The sequence below is a fragment of the Paramacrobiotus metropolitanus genome, unplaced genomic scaffold (assembly GCF_019649055.1).
Source record: "Paramacrobiotus metropolitanus isolate TYO unplaced genomic scaffold, Prichtersi_v1.0 Parri_scaffold0000007, whole genome shotgun sequence".
Lineage (NCBI taxonomy): Eukaryota > Metazoa > Tardigrada > Eutardigrada > Parachela > Macrobiotidae > Paramacrobiotus > Paramacrobiotus metropolitanus.
This window is the reverse complement of record NW_026570227.1, coordinates 925,230-942,378: the sequence shown is the minus strand read 5'-3', so window position 1 is coordinate 942,378 and position 17,149 is coordinate 925,230. Positions and strand designations below refer to the sequence as shown.

The 17,149-nt window shown below is 43.1% G+C and overlaps 3 protein-coding genes and 2 long non-coding RNA genes across 6 annotated transcripts; 3 read left to right on the top strand and 2 right to left on the bottom strand.

Moving 5' to 3' along the window:
* Positions 1–40: 40 nt before the first annotated feature.
* LOC129582208 (uncharacterized) lies at positions 41–2,527 on the bottom strand. The gene is made up of 2 exons (XM_055473656.1): positions 1,447–2,527; positions 41–1,172 (listed from the first exon to the last, which is right to left on the bottom strand). Exons 1-2 carry the CDS (start codon positions 2,420–2,422, stop codon positions 313–315), a joined length of 1,836 nt encoding a protein of 611 aa, XP_055329631.1. The 5' UTR covers positions 2,423–2,527; the 3' UTR covers positions 41–312.
* A 2,127-nt stretch (positions 2,528–4,654) lies between these two features.
* LOC129582200 (uncharacterized) lies at positions 4,655–7,108 on the top strand. The gene is made up of 2 exons (XM_055473648.1): positions 4,655–5,727; positions 5,958–7,108. Exons 1-2 carry the CDS (start codon positions 4,806–4,808, stop codon positions 6,815–6,817), a joined length of 1,782 nt encoding a protein of 593 aa, XP_055329623.1. The 5' UTR covers positions 4,655–4,805; the 3' UTR covers positions 6,818–7,108.
* LOC129582201 (uncharacterized) lies at positions 6,938–9,351 on the bottom strand. The gene is made up of 6 exons (XR_008689603.1): positions 9,128–9,351; positions 8,908–9,048; positions 8,530–8,833; positions 7,919–8,452; positions 7,737–7,856; positions 6,938–7,411 (listed from the first exon to the last, which is right to left on the bottom strand). It is a non-coding gene; the product is annotated as an uncharacterized LOC129582201 (long non-coding RNA).
* Positions 9,352–10,359: 1,008 nt separating this feature from the next.
* On the top strand, positions 10,360–12,720 carry LOC129582333 (uncharacterized). Its single transcript, XR_008689617.1, has 3 exons — positions 10,360–10,647; positions 10,754–11,567; positions 11,745–12,720. It is a non-coding gene; the product is annotated as an uncharacterized LOC129582333 (long non-coding RNA).
* Positions 12,721–13,463: 743 nt separating this feature from the next.
* LOC129582214 (uncharacterized) lies at positions 13,464–15,946 on the top strand. Of its 2 annotated transcripts, none has more exons than XM_055473666.1 (3): positions 13,464–13,764; positions 13,897–14,724; positions 14,853–15,946. In XM_055473666.1, the coding sequence occupies exons 1-3, from the start codon at positions 13,626–13,628 to the stop codon at positions 15,731–15,733; spliced, it is 1,848 nt and encodes a 615-aa protein (XP_055329641.1). In that variant the 5' UTR covers positions 13,464–13,625; the 3' UTR covers positions 15,734–15,946. The 2 variants fall into 2 exon arrangements, with proteins under 2 accessions (XP_055329641.1, XP_055329643.1); XM_055473668.1 differs by having other exon boundaries at positions 13,652–13,793.
* The last annotated feature ends 1,203 nt before the right edge of the window (positions 15,947–17,149 follow it).

Below are 17,149 nucleotides of genomic sequence, written 5' to 3'. Positions count from 1 at the left end.
CACCCACAGTTCTCTTATGGAAAAGTCTTTAAAATTTGCATTTTAATGCATTGCACATAAATTCAAAAATAACAATTGCAACAATATAATCGGACTTTCAAATATCATCACAAATATAATCCTAATCATCTTAAAAAAACACACTATAATTAAATTTTTATATAGATCGAGCATTTCCTGCACTGGCGAGATGAGCGTATCATTAGCAGCGTATGTGAGGAGATATGAACGGGTGTGTCAAAATGAGCCGGATGATACCGCTGCTGTAGTGAATCACTGTACTGTATATTTACATCTCCAGTTAACTCATATTTATTCACAAGCAGGTTCATTCAGTGAGAAACTTGTCGCGTTGAAGTCAACAAAATGGTCCTCCGACTTGACTTTTGCGCAATCAACCGGCAAATACAATCGCCAGGGTCTTTCATAGGTGCTGCTCCATGACCCGGCTGGACTGAACACTTCGCCATCCTCCGCGGAACGCAGTAAAGCTGTATTGTTGCTCCACCATCGACGAAATCCGGCAAACTCACAACTGCAGTGCAGTCTAAACAAATAATCTCGAATCCTTCCGTCGAATGGGACATCTGTCATGTCGAATTCTATTGAGAGGATGCGTAAGTCAGGCAGACTGGCGAAAGCGTTTCCGTCCAGTGCACGGATGGTCGTATTATAGAACGTGATGTCCCTCAGTTTCGGAGAATACTGGAAATCCGACTTTTTCACGACAAGGTCTGCACAGTGCCACATATTGTACTCAAGGAGATTTGGAAATACCAGCTGCCTAAGCTTATCATTGTCACGCGGACTGGTGCAGTTCATGAAAGTATACAGGACAATTTGACGCCGGACTGGAGCGATATCGCTGAAGGTGATCGGTGACTTACCAAAGAGTAAAAGACTAGTCGCACGTAGCGGCAGTTTGGCTATAGCGGTCGTCACTCGCCTTATATGCTTTGTACTGCTTTCGTTGTTACAATCGGTATCAACGATTTGGTATAACCCGGCATTCGGTGACGCGGTACAGTTCGTATACGGAATGTCGCTGGGCGCACAGAGACATTCGGCCTGCACAGCGCACTCTTCCGGGGTCATTGTCTCCAGGGAGAAGTCCGGGAAAGCCTCATTCTCAAATTTGTCCTTCTTGCATCCGTCGCGCCACTTATTCACATCTGAAAGTACTTAGTTGTACTGACAGCTCCGCACAAATAAATTTAACATAAAATAAAATTAATAAAGGTTTAATCCATATTCCATATCACAGACAAATTTTATAGCTTCGATTAAGTATCAAATAATTAATTCAGTCGTGCTGAATAATGACATAAACTGATACCTATATAGATTTCAACAAATTAATAATCAACAAATTCAGTACTGTAATCTACAGACTACAAGTTATCTGAAAGGTGACGATTTGGCACTTCAAGTTCTCCTAATTCTTACACGGATCCTCGTTCACGGAAAACCTTTCTTGAGTAAAATCAATAGAGTTATTGGCAAGTGGAAAAGGATCAGCAGCACAATCAACGGGAAGATAAAGTTCCCTTTTCGCCGCGGCTGCGTTTCTGTGGGAGTTTGTACGGATAGCGTACGTATCGCCTTCAGTAATATTTCTTATTAGAAGTCTGTCTGTGCTGAGAAATTGTCGCAGCCATGCATAGTCACATCCACAATGCAGGCGCTTCAGATAATCTTGCAGATCATCGTTAAAGACCTCCATCTGATCCAAGTACCCGTCCATTGACAACAACCGCAGTCCTGGCAGATCAGTAAAGGTGCCCTTTTCCAGATACTGCAATGTGGAGTTGGCAAACTGAATCATTCTTAGGCGGAGCGAATGCCAGAAATCCACCTTTTTAACCACTAAATCGTAGCAGTTATATGTGGTAAAATCCAATAAATTAGGCATCCCCAGCTCGTACAGTTTCCCCGTTGCGCGAGCGGACACACAGTTGCGCAATTCCAAAATGACTGTCGACTTTCTAACAGGCGCCACCGTTTCAAAGTTCAGTTCCTCACTGTCGTACAGGATCATGTCCATAGCTCGCAGCGGAGGTTGAGATAGGGATACAGCCAGTTGATGAATTTCCGTTGCACTGGCACTGGCGTTACAAAACATAGCCAAACCTTGATACTGCGTGCAGTTAACCCTGGTGTAAAAGTAGTCAGTATAATTCGGCTGACAGTTAGCGGTGAACTGCATGCCACACTGGTCATGTGTCATTGGCTCGGTGGAAAACACAGGGAACTCTTCCGGCATTGCTGCAGTAAACTGACCCTTTTTGTTGTCGCTGTATGCATAACCGAGTGGACCATGCAGAACAATTAGCAGAACGAAAAGCGAGAAAACAGAATTCATAGTGCAGCTGGCAAAATAAAAAGTGAAAAAAATGAACAAGATGCTGCAGCGAAATCGCATTAACAATTTCTACTTCCTGTTATTGGATAACAAAAATGCTGCCATTAAACTGCATCTTTTATACCAGCCTTTTATGAAGATCTAAGACTCATTTATCATTTTCGAATTTTCTCCCGGCATTATTTAGCAACGGACGTCTACCGAAAACAATTATTGACACAGCAGTTTCTTAACGACTAACGCCGCACTTCGACGAAATTTGAATCGTTCTAAGCAGGCTGGTACCACGTTGTCACGAGTACTGTACCTCGTTATATCTGTTAATCTACCCGCCGTGGTTTGATGTTTGCAAGCAAAACCGGAATTCTCCGTGGCATGATGCCCAAGCGTGGGCACCCTGCTGCGCGGCCAACGATTCTCTTTCCACTAACCGTTGCTAATTACTTGACAGTAATTAATAACCGTCGGAAGTTCGGTGAGTGAAAAATTATTACGCCTTAATCGCATCCGGAAATTATTACCAGACATTAATCGCATCCGGAAATTTTATTTAACATCAGTTGCACCACAAACACAGACTGTAGTTAAGACTACACGCAGATAAAAATGAAAATGTTTAACAAAAAAAAGTCATACAGGGCAACTTTTCCAGCACACAAAGTTAAAGAAAAAAAGAAAACAGTGGGCAATTGGACGGAAAAGCCAATGCGACCACAGTAAAGGGTAAAACTAACAATATGCCCCACAGAGCCGCATCTTGAACACGTCCCACAAACAGTATAACACTCGTAATTTACTATGCACACAGGGAACCGCTGGTTTTAGTACTGACTCTAGTTGGAGCACCAAGCCTGTCATGGGATCGTGGCGCGCTTGGCTATCTTTATTATGGGAAACGCTCCAACCGAGGTGAATTTAGTGATATGATCTGTGACCGGCACCGTTGTTATCTCCAGAGTTATGGTCGTCCGGTAAAAAGCTCCAACGCCTCTTAGGTAGTCACAAGGCAATCGATCGAGCCTGAAAATTTCATCACTGTTAACAGCTGCATTGGGAGTTTGACATGTACTCGTAATTACCTCGTACATAGTACATTAGCGACTTTGATTGTTGAATAACTCAAGGAATCATTTTCCCATACTTCATGTTGATTAAGCTGGGCCATATGTCTGTTCAGCGTGGCTGCCAGTAACTGACCAAAGACATGAACACAGCAAAACGTTGCATGTGGAAACACAGTTGCATGTGCAAACATGAACACAGCGAAGACTGCTACCTACAAATCACAATTCGCTACGTTACAGCGGTGTCCGAACATGAACACTGTTGTCCTATTTTTCAACAAATAACAGCTTACCCTAATGATTGTGTTCAAAGTGGAAAATTAATTCGAGTACAGAGTACTGAATGGAATAATCGTGTACTAACAAGTTATTCATAACAGAATGTCTTCACCACAGTGTTATGTGTAAACGAATCTTCATTATTACTACAGTCGTGAGACAATGTGCAGTGAGCTTGGTAATCTTTTGGTGCCATCCACGTACGAGTAACATGCAACTTTCAAAAATTTATAGTCAAATGTGCCATTTTTTTGAGGCGCAAACAAATGGCATAGTTGGCTATTAAGCGGTATCATAAGTCTGCAGAAATACAGAACTGCATAATTATAAAGGTAAAACGTGTTGCAATGCAATCTTGATCCCCGATCAAGATAGCATAGAGGAAGTGTTTCTGTTATAAATGCTGTTTCGTTTTGGTACATAGTTTGTACTCGTATCATGATACTTATTAAAGGTTCTTACGGGTTACAATAAAGAGTGCAGAAAACTGCAGACCGTATTACGGCAACACCAGATTTTAGCTTCCACAAAATGTCGATTGACGCCTTCCGTCCTTGAGTCAAAACTGATATTGAAACTCTTTGCATATAAATAGGTTCTGTATATTTCTGAATTAGCATTTTATTTGCCGAATGTTCGATAGTGATTAATCATACTTCACTAGAATAATTACAAAAATGGAAAAGAAATTGTTGGCCGCGCAGCACGTCCGCCCTTGTGCATCATCTGTGCATCATCTGCATCACGAAGAATTCTTGCTTTGCTTGGAAGCAAAAAGCCACGGTGGATAGATTAACACGTATTACGAGGCAGTATACGCGTGACAACGTTATTGATCCAGGTACGAGGCTGCTCAGTGTCAATAATTGTTGTGCGGCAGACGTTGGCTGTTAGTTGAAGCCGCAAGGAAAATCAGAAAATGATAAATGAGTCTTCTATGTTCATAAAAGCCTGGTATAAGCTATAACGGATGCAATTTAGTGGCAGTTGCTCTGTTCACTTGTGCTTTCTGTTAACAGGAAGTGCAAATCATTACTGCGATTTCGCAACAACATCCATCCGAACAGGTCTTTCTCCAAATAATTAATGTCAACTGCACCATGAATTCCATTTTCTCGTATTTCGGTTTGCTCGTTGTTCTGCTACTACTGCACAATACTTTCAGTTATGGATACACTGACAGCAAAAACGGCCGGTTTTCAGCACTAGTTCCGGAAGAGTTCCCAGTCTTTTCCACGGAGCCAATGACGCGTGACCAGTGTGGGATGCAGTTCACCGCCAACTGTCAGCCGAACTATACTGACAACTTTTACACGACGGCTAACTGCACGATGTACCAGGGCTTGGCACTGAACTGCAACGCCAGCGCTAATGCCTCGGAAATTCAGCAACTGGCTGTGTCCCTGTCAAAGCCTCCACTGCGAGCTATCGACTTGACCCTGTACGACAGCGACGAAGTGACTTTTAACACGGTGGCACCTGTAAGAAAGTTAATCGTTTCATTCGAATATTACAATTGCACCTCTGCTCGGGCAACGGGTAAACTGTACGACTTGCGCCTGGCTAACTTATTGGATTTTACAACATATAACTGCTACGGTTTAGTGGTTAAAAAAGCGGATTTCTGGCAGTCACTCCGAATCAGAATGATTCAATTTGCCAACTCCACATTGCAATATCTGGAAAAGGGCACCTTTACTGACTTGCCAGGATTGCGGTTGTTGTCAATGGAGTATTACTTGTACCAGATGGAGGTGTTTAACGATGAACTCCGAGATTATCTGAAGCGGTTGCATTGTGGATGTGATTATGCATGGCTGCGACAATTTCTCAGTACAGAGAGACTGTTAAGAAATGTTAGCGAGAGCGATACGTACGCTATCCGCACGAACTCTCATTACAACATAGCCGCGGTGAAAAGGGAACTTTATCTTCCTTTTGATTGCGCTGCTGATCCTTTTCCACTTGGCAACAACTCTATTGATTTCACCCAAGAAAGATTTTCGATAAACGACGATCCATGTAAGAATTAGGTGAATTTGAAGCATGAAAACTTTACTTTTGAGATAATTTGTAATCTGCAGATTACAAAATTTGAATATTCATTTGTTGAATTTTAGATTTTTGAACAATTTGTGTTACTACTCGGCAAATAAATAGTTATTTAAATCTTATTCGAAGTCGTAAAATCATTCTGCGATGTTTCACTGTTTATTTTAAATTTATTTGTGAGTACAACTAAGAAGTTTCAGATGTGAATAAGTGGCGCGACGGATGCAAGAAGGGGAATTTTGAGAATGAAGATTTTCCTGACTTTTCCCTGGGGATAATGACCCCGGAAGAATGCGCTTTGCAGGCCGAATGTCTTTGTTTGCCCAACGACATTCCTTATGCGAACTGTACCGCGTCACCGGATGCCGGGTTATATCAGATTGTGGGTGCCGACTGCAACAACGAAAGTAGTGTACATCATATAAGGCGAGTAGTGATTGCCATAGCCAAGCTTCCGCTGCGTGCGGTTGGTCTTGAACTCCTCGGTAAGACACCGGTCACATTTGCCGACATTGCTCCAGTCCGGCGTCAAATCGTCCAATATAGTTTCAAGAACTGCACAGGTAAACGTGACAACGATAAGCTTAGGCAGCTCATGCTTCCAAATCTCCTGGAGTACAATACGTGGCACTGTGCGGACCTTGTGGTGAAAAAGGCGGATTTCCAGTATTCAGCGAAACTGAGAGATATCACGTTCTATAATACGACCATCCGTGCACTGGACGGGAACGCTTTCGCCAGTCTGCCTGACTTACGCGTCCTTTCGATAGAATTCGATATGACAGATGTGCCATTAGATGGAAGAATTCGAGATTATTTGTTTAGACTGCACTGCAGTTGTGAGTTTGCCGGATTTCGTCGATGGTGGAGCAATAATACGGCTTTACTGCGTTCCGCCGAGGATGGAGAAGTGTTCAGTCCAGCCGGGTCATGGAGCAGCACCTATGAAAGACCCTGGCGGTTATATCTGCCGGTTGATTGCGTGAAAGTCAAGTCGGAGAACGGTTTTGTCGACTTCAATGCAACAAGCTTCTCGCTGCACGAACCTGATTGCGAATAAATATGGCAATCGTGAAGTGACGATGTAAAGATACAGCAATGTCGACAACAACGATGCTATCATATAATATATTCATTTAGACCCAGCTGCTGCCTTTTCACATCTCGCCGGTGGTAGAAACGTTCGATCTACTGTAGCTTTTGTCAGGTCTGGCATTTTTTTGCAATTTGAGATTTGAAATGAAATCTGATTAAATTGCTATAATCCTGAAATTTACACACAGTGCATTAACATGCAAACTTTAAAGCTCTGTCCATAAAACAACTTTTGGCGCATTGAATCTCAGTTAATAATAAAAATTACCTAAATCTTCCCAACCGGATGCTGCTCGCACATATCGTTCTTCACCAATGTATTTACAATGCATGTATAATGTATCAGGGTCATCTGGCCACAGAATGCAAGAAGTCTCAAAAGTAGTTCGGTATCTGTACACTTTAAAAACCTATTAAGAGTGCTCCCTCCTTGTCTTCTCTATCACCGTTTTCCCCATCCAACTTCTTGTTAATTGCCTGGTTATATATTGCTACGTCCGATACCATCTGTGTTGTAGAGCATCCCACGGAAATGTCTTTCGGTAAAGCCTGTGGTAACCTGTACAAACGTAAACCTACACTGTGCGAACATCTTAAAGGCGGTTGGGTGGGCATCTATGTATGCGAATGAGACTGCTACACGCATCTTTTACGGTTACCCTTGGTCCGACAAAGTTTGCCAGCGTAAAAATACATTATTACGAGTATACCGTAAGAACTGAAAACCAGGTATACGGCAATAAAAAGGTAATGTATAGAATGCTGACTGCAATTATACTTATAAATATGCAGCTGTGTGTGTTCGGTGCTTAACTGTTAAAAAATCTACTAGTACCGCATGAAAATTGCCAACAAAGTTCAGCAGAAAAACTAACAAAGCTAACCTGGTCGAGTTTGCATTGCTTCGGAAGGTCACTCTGCTTCCGGCGCTCCAAGCAGGTCGCTGTGTGCCTACTGCCTAGTCCGCCTTTTGGCATTAGCGCGTGACCATGTGCCGAATCGGCCTAAAAACATAATCCTATTTCAGTGAGATCGATCGCTACACGATTAAGCGACAACTGCTTACCAATAATCCCAAGACTTTCCGTTTCCCACCTGGCAGCAACGGCTGGACAGAGTGGTGTCTACTATAGGGTGGTGGTTGATCGCTCCTAAGCCGTGGCGCTAAAAAAATCGGAGCCTTGTCAACCCCGTGTTTTTTCTTCTGCTTAGCTTTACTGGTGTAACTGCGGTAGTGCTTGGAAAATTATATTTCTTTCTCCTTCCAGTAACCACTTTTTCCACCATGGAACGGATACGTGGCGACGTCACCTTATCAGCGTCGATTATTTTGCATAGCTGCTTGAAGAAGACCTTGACACTTTTTTAATCACAACACAGTAAAGCATTACGATATACCCTCTGAAGACTGAAGTGTACAGTATAAAGAATTCCGCTTACTTGTTGCTTAATGTGCGGAGCACATATCTGCAGTATGATGCACATGCATTCAACTCTTGCTTCGTTAACATCTACACATCTCTCTACGTGTAATTTGTGCAGAATTGAAATAACGACGTCATCAGTGAATAAACCGTTGGCATGCAGCTGCGCTAAAAATCTACAAAAGTTAAATAATCAACGGGTTAGCGGTTGAAAACGCAAAAGCCAGATAAGAAGTCCCGTTTAAGCATTTACCGGCTACAAGCCAAGCAGCAAGAGTCCACTTCAATCGCCGCGATTCTGAATCCCCGTAAAGCAGGATGTCACCTTCCAAAGTACTCTCGGTCGGCTTTTTTCTAGTAGAATAATCTCGGTCGGCTTTTTCCCAACTTTTCTGCGTGCGGCGGAGTACAACGGTGCGGAATTGCAGCGGTTTACCACGTTTGCCTACGCCCGCGGAAGCCTTCGTTTTCATGTCAGTGGAATCCTTTGTTTTCATATCTGCCAATCGGGAACAGAGTGCGGCGCACGTTTTTGCCAGATGTGGATCGGCTAGTGCCTACGGTATGCGCCGGTATTGGGCTAACAAATGAGCATACAAGATAATAACAGAATAATAATGAGTTGTCGAACCTTATGCACAATGCGCGCCGCCGTGGCCGTCAAACGCTCCGCCGTGTCAAAGCAACGCAGATCTATCAGGGATGCCCTTATGGACGATACATTGTCGGAATTCAGCGTGTTCACTAATTCTCGCATTTCTATGTAAAGTTTCTGCAAGGGAATATCAAATCGCGTAACTGGACGCTGGACACAGGGAAGGACATGCAGTATTCATAGTATAGTAACCTACCGTTTCGTTTGTACAGGGATCAAGGGTAGCCGTCATGGTTTCTGTAGTCTGCCCTTTAAACTGCAGGAAGTTAAGTACCGCGATGAGTGGCTCGAAAGTGCTAAATTCACAAGGCATGCAGGATCTTGGATCAGTCACTCAAGTGTTTAATTGCTTAGACTACATACAGCCTTTACGACGAATGGCGATACAGAGCAAAACTGGTGCACTTAGTATTTGATAAGTTATCGTACGGTCATTGCTTTTTTGAAACGATTCAGTTTACTAACAACTGTTGTTGTGCAGTTAAAGTGTATTCTCATGCCGTCGCGGTTATCAGCGTTGACAGGGTAATCAAAGGCAGATTACTTGATGATTAATTACTACTTCGTGCCAAACGGCGTACATTAAGGGTCAAACAATTTACATCATTCTGATAGGGCCAGCAACCAGACACGTTTTTATTTACCAGCAACCAAAAGCAAAAAAAGCCAGGAGATTAGGTCAAAGAGTTTGCAGACGAAGCAGCAAAATGAGTTTCGCGATCCGGCATCATACCATTGGCTGACTAGGTTTTATGGAAATATATATTACATACTTGAAGCATTTGATTAACGTGTGTGGTCATGATTTATTCAGCAGTGTGCATTACAATAACGGGAACTATTGTGAAGCTGATTAACTATTTAGTATGTCGTTATAACTTCCGGGAGGTATGTGCGCACAATGCATTCTGTTTTGTCGACCGGTTAGTCTGATGGTAATAAAGCAGTCATTCATAATCATGGTACTTTGCCCTAGGTACATAAATTCGCAGTAGCAGACAAGCTAATCAGAATCACAATTGGAGAACATAAGATGACGGTAACGCATATCCGATAACTAAAGACTGGCTTTTGAAATGATCCCAAGAAAAAGAAAGCTAGCTTCGACGAAGTGTTTTGGAAAAGAAAGCTAGCTTCGACGAACACTGCTCTTCAGAATATGTTTTGGTTTTGAAATTCCTTTTCTCATAAAAAACACAGCTAACGCAAGGGATAAAGCGAAGCCACGTTATTAACAAAGCAGTTACCTACTACCCTAGTAACCTGCGGCACAAGTAAGGAAATTTATGGCGGTCTTGCGATTGTTAAACTGCAAACTCCAAGACTGATTAGCAACTCCTGAGACGTGAAACCAGTTCCACAGGCTCAGAAAAAGTTTTATTGCATTTGCGAGAATGCTTTGCTGTCAGTTCCGGAAGTATCATCAGCTGCATTAACAAGCAAAAAGGTACGCTTGTGTGACAGTAAATCCAGGGTAAATCACTTAGAGGAAAACACGGAAGTGTCTTGAATAAAAGCTCGTGATCTACACTGTTTCGCAGTTAGCATCGTGCATGAAATATACTTAGCTGTTTTTTGTTTTTTCGATCCCTTTGAACAAGCTCAGCTCAAGCAACTTCTTTGTTTAACGCCGGCACAAGGTTCTCACACACAACATGGATATTCCGTGGGTGGCCATCATCATGTTAATCTGTTATCCATTTTCGTCTGCAGACGGTATGAAACGAATTTAAAAATGCAATCACCAAACCTGTTCTAAAATTAGTTTTAATAGTTTTACCTTTAATAATCTACAAGTATCCCTTGTTCATTATATATCCAGATAACGAGAATTCCAATCCGGATCTTGCACCAGTACCTTTCCCGATCTTCTCGGCCGAACCAATGGCACAGGATCAGTGTCGCATGCAGTTTACTGATAACTGTCGGTCGCGGGAAACCCTAGCCAGTAATTGTCCTAGTAGTCCGGTATTACAAATCAGTTGTGACAGCAACGCCACATCCGAAATTCAACGAATGGCGACGGCATTTGCCAGGCGTCCCTTGCGAGCCGTATGGGTCGCACTTAATGACGGCGAACAAGTGGTGTTCCAGAATATCGCTCCGGTACACAATCAGGTCATCGGATTCTCTTTTACAACTGTACATCCGCTCGCGCAACTGGGAAATTGCCTGCATTACGCTTGTCCAATCTGCTGGAATTGTCCTTAGAAAACTGCTATAGTTTGAAATTTTGCCGTGCAGATTTCCGGTCGTCCTTGAAAGTTCGCGTGATCAATTTTGTCAACACGACCATTCAGTCACTGGAAAGAGATACATTTACCGATCTTCCCGCGTTGCGGTTGCTGTCATTGGAAGCCGGGTTAGCACGCATGCCGTCATTCAGCAGCGAAATTCGAGCGCACTTAAAAGAGCTGCATTGCGGTGAAACTTTCGAATGGTTCCGGGAATGCAGCATCTGCTGAAGAGCGCACAGGAATATGAAGCGTACCAAATCTATCCTTTTCGATGGGGCCGTGATCCCAGGAATAAAAGCGATATTTATTTGCCCGTCGATTGCGCAGCAAAACCGTTTCCTAGCGGAGTAGCGTCTACAGATTTCCAACAAGAGCGATTCTCTGTTAACGATGACCTTTGTAAGTATACAACTGCGCTCACTAATGGCAAAACAATCGTACTGTTTACCTTCTCATAAAGCAAGAAATCAAGAAGCACACAGACAAGCGAGCGAACAAAAATTAATTTTATTTTGTATAGCGTACACCAGATCAAAAGATTTAGTCTCGAGCGGTTCTTGTTTATTTTGTTTTCAGATATAGAAACATGGCAGCCTGGTAACGCCAACGATACAGATGCGGATGATAGATATCCCGAGTTCTCTGTCGAACCCTTGTCCGCGGAAGAATGTGCTACGCAGGAATTATGCGACTGCTTACGGCATGATTGTGGAGAGAACAGTACACGTCTCGCATACGAAATTTACGACTACGGCTACTGCAATACCAGGAACGCGGGTTTAGAGCGCACCCATCGTGCGGTAACTGCGATGATCCGACTACCAGTTCGACCGGTCATAATGAACCTTGAGGATAGCACATACTTCAACTACGTTCAGCGATATGGCGCCGATCCGTAAGCGGATCGTCATATTTCGGCTGCGCAATTGCGTAAAAGAGCGAGCCACAGAAAGCCTTCGCAGTTTGTACTGGACAAATCTTCTGGAGTTTATGACTTTGAACTGCTCCGATCTGGTTATTATGAAAAACGATTTTGAGAACTCAGTGAAGCTGCGACAGATTTTGTTCCGGAATACAACCATCCGGACGTCGCAGGAGGACACGTTCACGAATTTACCGTCGCTCGTGGCACTATCGCTGGAATACTGTCTGAAAAATTTACCAACATACGAAGAGATGACGATCGATTCTTTTCAGCCGGTTATGTATACCAAACGCACCCGTGACTATCTTTTTCACCTGCACTGCGGCTGCGAGTTTGCCTGGTTTCGACGATGGTGGAGCAACAATACAGACCGATTTACCCAAAATATAGCGGAAACCGGCGGAGTGTACGATCTGTTTGCTGTTGCTTCCACCTTTAACAAGTACACTCAGGAACAAATCCCGATCGACTGTGCAAAGCCAATTCCGATTGGAGCGGCATTTGTAAATGCTAATCAAAGTGAATTTTCTGTGAACGCTTTAGAATGCTAAGATGCCTTCTGTTTTGAGCATATTGTTGCTTAATAGAACATACTCATGAATCATAATCATTTAATTGACCGGAAATGTGGTTTTATAAAGGTAAGCGGTGTATGTCTTGACAAGATGATAACACTGTTTTATAACAGAGATTTCTTGGCGTTCAGCTTAAGCATTACAAGATGTGGAAGCAAGCGGAATAATTAGTAAGTAACAAAACAATATCTCGAATCTCTTTTGTATCGAAATATTTCATCTACATCATCACGGACTGACAATTTATTTATTTATTATAATTATTGACAATTTACATTACACCATATGCTGGCAGTGCATTGTAACTGCTACGCATATTCACAGTGGATTAAGGAGCATGCAGCAACGGGAATTGTAGTGGAGCGGTATTGTTAAAACCCACAATATATTATGTAGTCGAGATTTTGTGGGAGGTACATACGCGTATGTACATTTTCATGCTTCGACATTACTACAAATTCAGTAGAAGTATCCACAAAGCACTCTGTACAGCGCAGAGCGGCATGGTGACTGGTTGATTTATTATCACGCGGCAATTTAGGACCAGACACGGCAGTTGCTGCTATTCAGATATTGATTTCGAATAAGTTTTCTGGAAAAATAACCGCAAATCATGCCTGCATCAGTAAAAGCGATGATTACTCAGAATGCCGTTCAGTGTGCGGCAAAAATATGAAAATGCAGCTGCTAAAGTCTAACTACCAGACTTCTTGAAAAGTAAAAACCAGTTCCACAGGTACAGCATCACATGAAGCTTTAAGCACATTTCCGACAATAATTAGCTGTCAGATTCGAAATATTATCATTCTATCACCTGTATCAACAATACTTCACTTCACTATACTTCTCACGTATGTGACGCGGATATACGGAAAATTTAAGTAATTTCACCTGGGGAAGCGCAGCGAGCAAAATATTAATTTCCATCGATCAACTATAAAATGCTAGTTGCCATTCATGGCTTCAGACTTGCGCTTGGCTAATTTAATCGTTGTGCTATCAGTATCTTTGGCGCGGGGTAGCGTTTTGAAATTCAAAGATGAATATTTGGTGGTGGATCATCATGCTGTTCCACGTGCAGCTTCAACCGCAGACGGTATGTTACCCGACGATATTTCCCAAATTGTACGTAATTACGAGCCCACCTTTCAAGAAACTCGTACTGGAGTGCCGTAATAATATATCCCGAGTGAAATATTGGTCCAAATACAGCATTTGCATGCTTTAGATTACGGTAACTGCAATTCGGATTTTGCACCGGTACCGTTCCCAATTTTCTCCGCTGAACCAATGGCGCAAGCACAGTGTCGACTGCAGTTCACCGATAACTGCCGCTCGCGAGAAACCCTAGCCAGTAACTGTCCTGATAGTCCGGTATTACAAATCAGCTGCGACAACAACGCCACATCTGCCGAAATTCAACAAATGGCGATGGCTTTTACTGGGCGTCCTTTGCGCCCTGTATGGATTAGCCTCGTTGACGGCGATCAAGTGACCTTTGACAATTTTGCTCCGGTTCGACAGCAGGTGCTCCTGTTTACGTTGTCCAATTGTACATCCGTTCGCTCCACCGGCAGACTGTCCTCCTTACTCTTATCCAATTTGCTGGATTTGTACGTAGAAAACTGCTACAATCTAAAAATCCGCCGAGCGGACTTTTGGCCATCACCGAAACTGCGTCTAATAACATTCGCCAACACCACCATTCAATCGCTGGAAAGATTTACCTTCACCGATCTTCCCGCTTTGCGGTTGCTGTCACTGGAAGCCGGGTTGGCGCAGATGCAGACATTCAGTAGCGAAATTCGCGCGTTCCTGAAAGAGCTGCACTGTGGACTGGCTTTCGAATGGTTTCGTGAATGGTGGGAGAATAAGCACCTAATGACGAGCGCAGGCGACCGTGAAGTCTACCAAATCTATCCGTTTCATTGGGGCAACGATGCGATAAATAACAGCCAAGTTTATCTGCCAGTCGACTGTGCAGTTAAACCGTTTCCCACCGGAGCGGGGTCTATAGATTTCCAGCAGCAGCGATTTTCTATAAACGATAATCTCTGTAAGTGAATAACTGAAGCGTACAATTTGGCTGTAAGGTCAAAAAATTTATCTGGATGCTAAAATGCGGAGCACTATCCGGACCGTGCTTCAGCGCTTAATAAAACTTGAACTGCTTACTTTCTTTAGACAAGGAAAAATGGCAGCCTGGCGATCCCAAAGACAGCGGCAGCGATGACCGGTATCCCGAGTTTTCTGTTGCCTCGATGTCCCCGGAAGAGTGTGCGACGCAGAATTTCGCCGGGTGCAACGACCCCGGAGATTGTCGAACAAACGACACACGCCGTGCATATCAGGTATCCGATTACTGCGGTGCAGATTTAAACCGTATCCGACGGGTGGTAACGGCCATCAGTCGGCTACCGCTTCGAGCCGTCCTCCTGGATCTGGACGACAGCACAGTCGTGGAATTCAAAGACTTCGCACCGATACGTCAGCAGATTGTCCTTTTCAATTTCATGAGCTGCGTCAAAGAGCGAGCGATGCAGAAACTCCACGACCTATATTTGACAAATTTAATACAGCTCGTGACGTGCAACTGTTCCGACCTGGTAATCACCAGAAGCGATTTCCAAAATTCCGTAAAACTCCGACAGATTTTCTTCTACAATACGACGATCCGGGCCTTGGAGGAGAACGCATTTAGTAATCTGCCGTCGCTCGTAGGACTCTCGTTGGAGTATAATTTGCAGAATTTGCGCACGTATGAGGAGGAACTAGCTGATCCTCAGTTGCCGGTTATGTTTACGCAACGCATCCGGGATTATCTCTTGCACCTGCACTGCGGATGCGAATTCGCCTGGTTTCGCCGATGGTGGAGCAACAATACGTCCCGATTCACACAGATAGCAGACACTGACGGAGCGTATCAAATATTCTCTGCTCTCAATAGCTTTTCCGGGTACGGAAAATACCAGATCCCGATCGACTGCTCAAAACCCATTCCAATGGGAGCGGAGTTTATAAATGTTAATCAAAGCGAATATTCTATAAACGCTGTAGAATGCTAAAATGCTTATCTTCCGTTAACGCATGTTACTTATCAAACTGAAACGTTGGCTCGTTCTTCTACTGGCTGTATAGTACGTTAGCCGAAGTTGATGTTGTGGAGTAAAGTTGAAGCTGCAATACGGCGTAGGCAGTTGTTGGTAAGCACTACTACCAACTAAACAGTACTTTCTCGTAGCTTGTTATATAACATTCGCTGTTATTGGTAACTTTATGAACACTCTGAAATCCCGGAGACGTGCGCGTCAGCTTAAACGTATAAGGACCATAAACTCCATTATCATTAATTTTTTTTATCGAGAATTCTATAGATCTGGGCCAGTGTCAAAGTATTACGGCACTTGTAACGTGTACATTAACTGTACATGTAAAATATTAATTTTGTACTTGCAATATGTTTTACAAACTTGGTATGAATTACGAGTATTTGGCGGTATGCACCCAGGGAAGTACATAATATCTTGTGATCTCTACAATTACCACATCATTTAACGCAAAATGTACATGGACGAAGTATCCGATGGAATATCCGATAGTATTAAACAAACGGATTTTCTTCTGTTGGCAATTACCTCGGGGAACAGATATCATATCACGGCGATCTGTTTTCATGTTGCACTAACACAAGTGAGCAAACCAAAATAATAATTATGGAAACGCTTATCGCTATCGTGCCGCTTATGCTACTACCGAGGAAAGCAGTGCTGTGGCGTAAATAGAATACGTAGGCTTTTATATGGCATCCGCAGTTTAGTTTGGAAACATGTGTTTCAGCAGGTCGCTTTTGCCTGTTTTTAAAAATTAGTTAGCTCCAACTTATCAGACTTTGTAATTCGGAGGAATTTTGTTTCTTGGTAAAGGTCGTGTCTTCAAATTTTTTCGATGTTACCCCAAAGCCAGGCATTATAACAGGGACTTCTTGCTCTCGCGCAGCATGAGAATAATAATTATTATTACACCTTACATAATTATGTTATTGTAATCGGAGCATATTCCGTTGCTGTAATCATATTTATCGTTGTTGTCGGTGCTGGGATAGCCAGCCCTGTTACTGCGATGTTCCGCTCATTTTACATTAAAGTGCACAACCACCGACCACTCGGCAGACCATCAGGATTTGGAGAACGGTATGTACAATATTACATACCGGAACTGAAAACCCGGTAATGCGCCAAACAGTGTCTTTACTCAGCACAGAAAATGCGAGAATTCATAGCAAGAGATAATATGCATCTTAATCAGACAATATAAAACGACTAAGCTGATTCCGGTGATTGCGAGCCGGTTTAGAGAAGGAACTGCAGAAAAACGATTAAAGTCCGACCAACATTGACTCACGTGTCACATTTCTAATTATGTTTTCCGGCAAAACATGTATAACCGCCACCATGATGCCAATGCGGATACTGATAATGTTG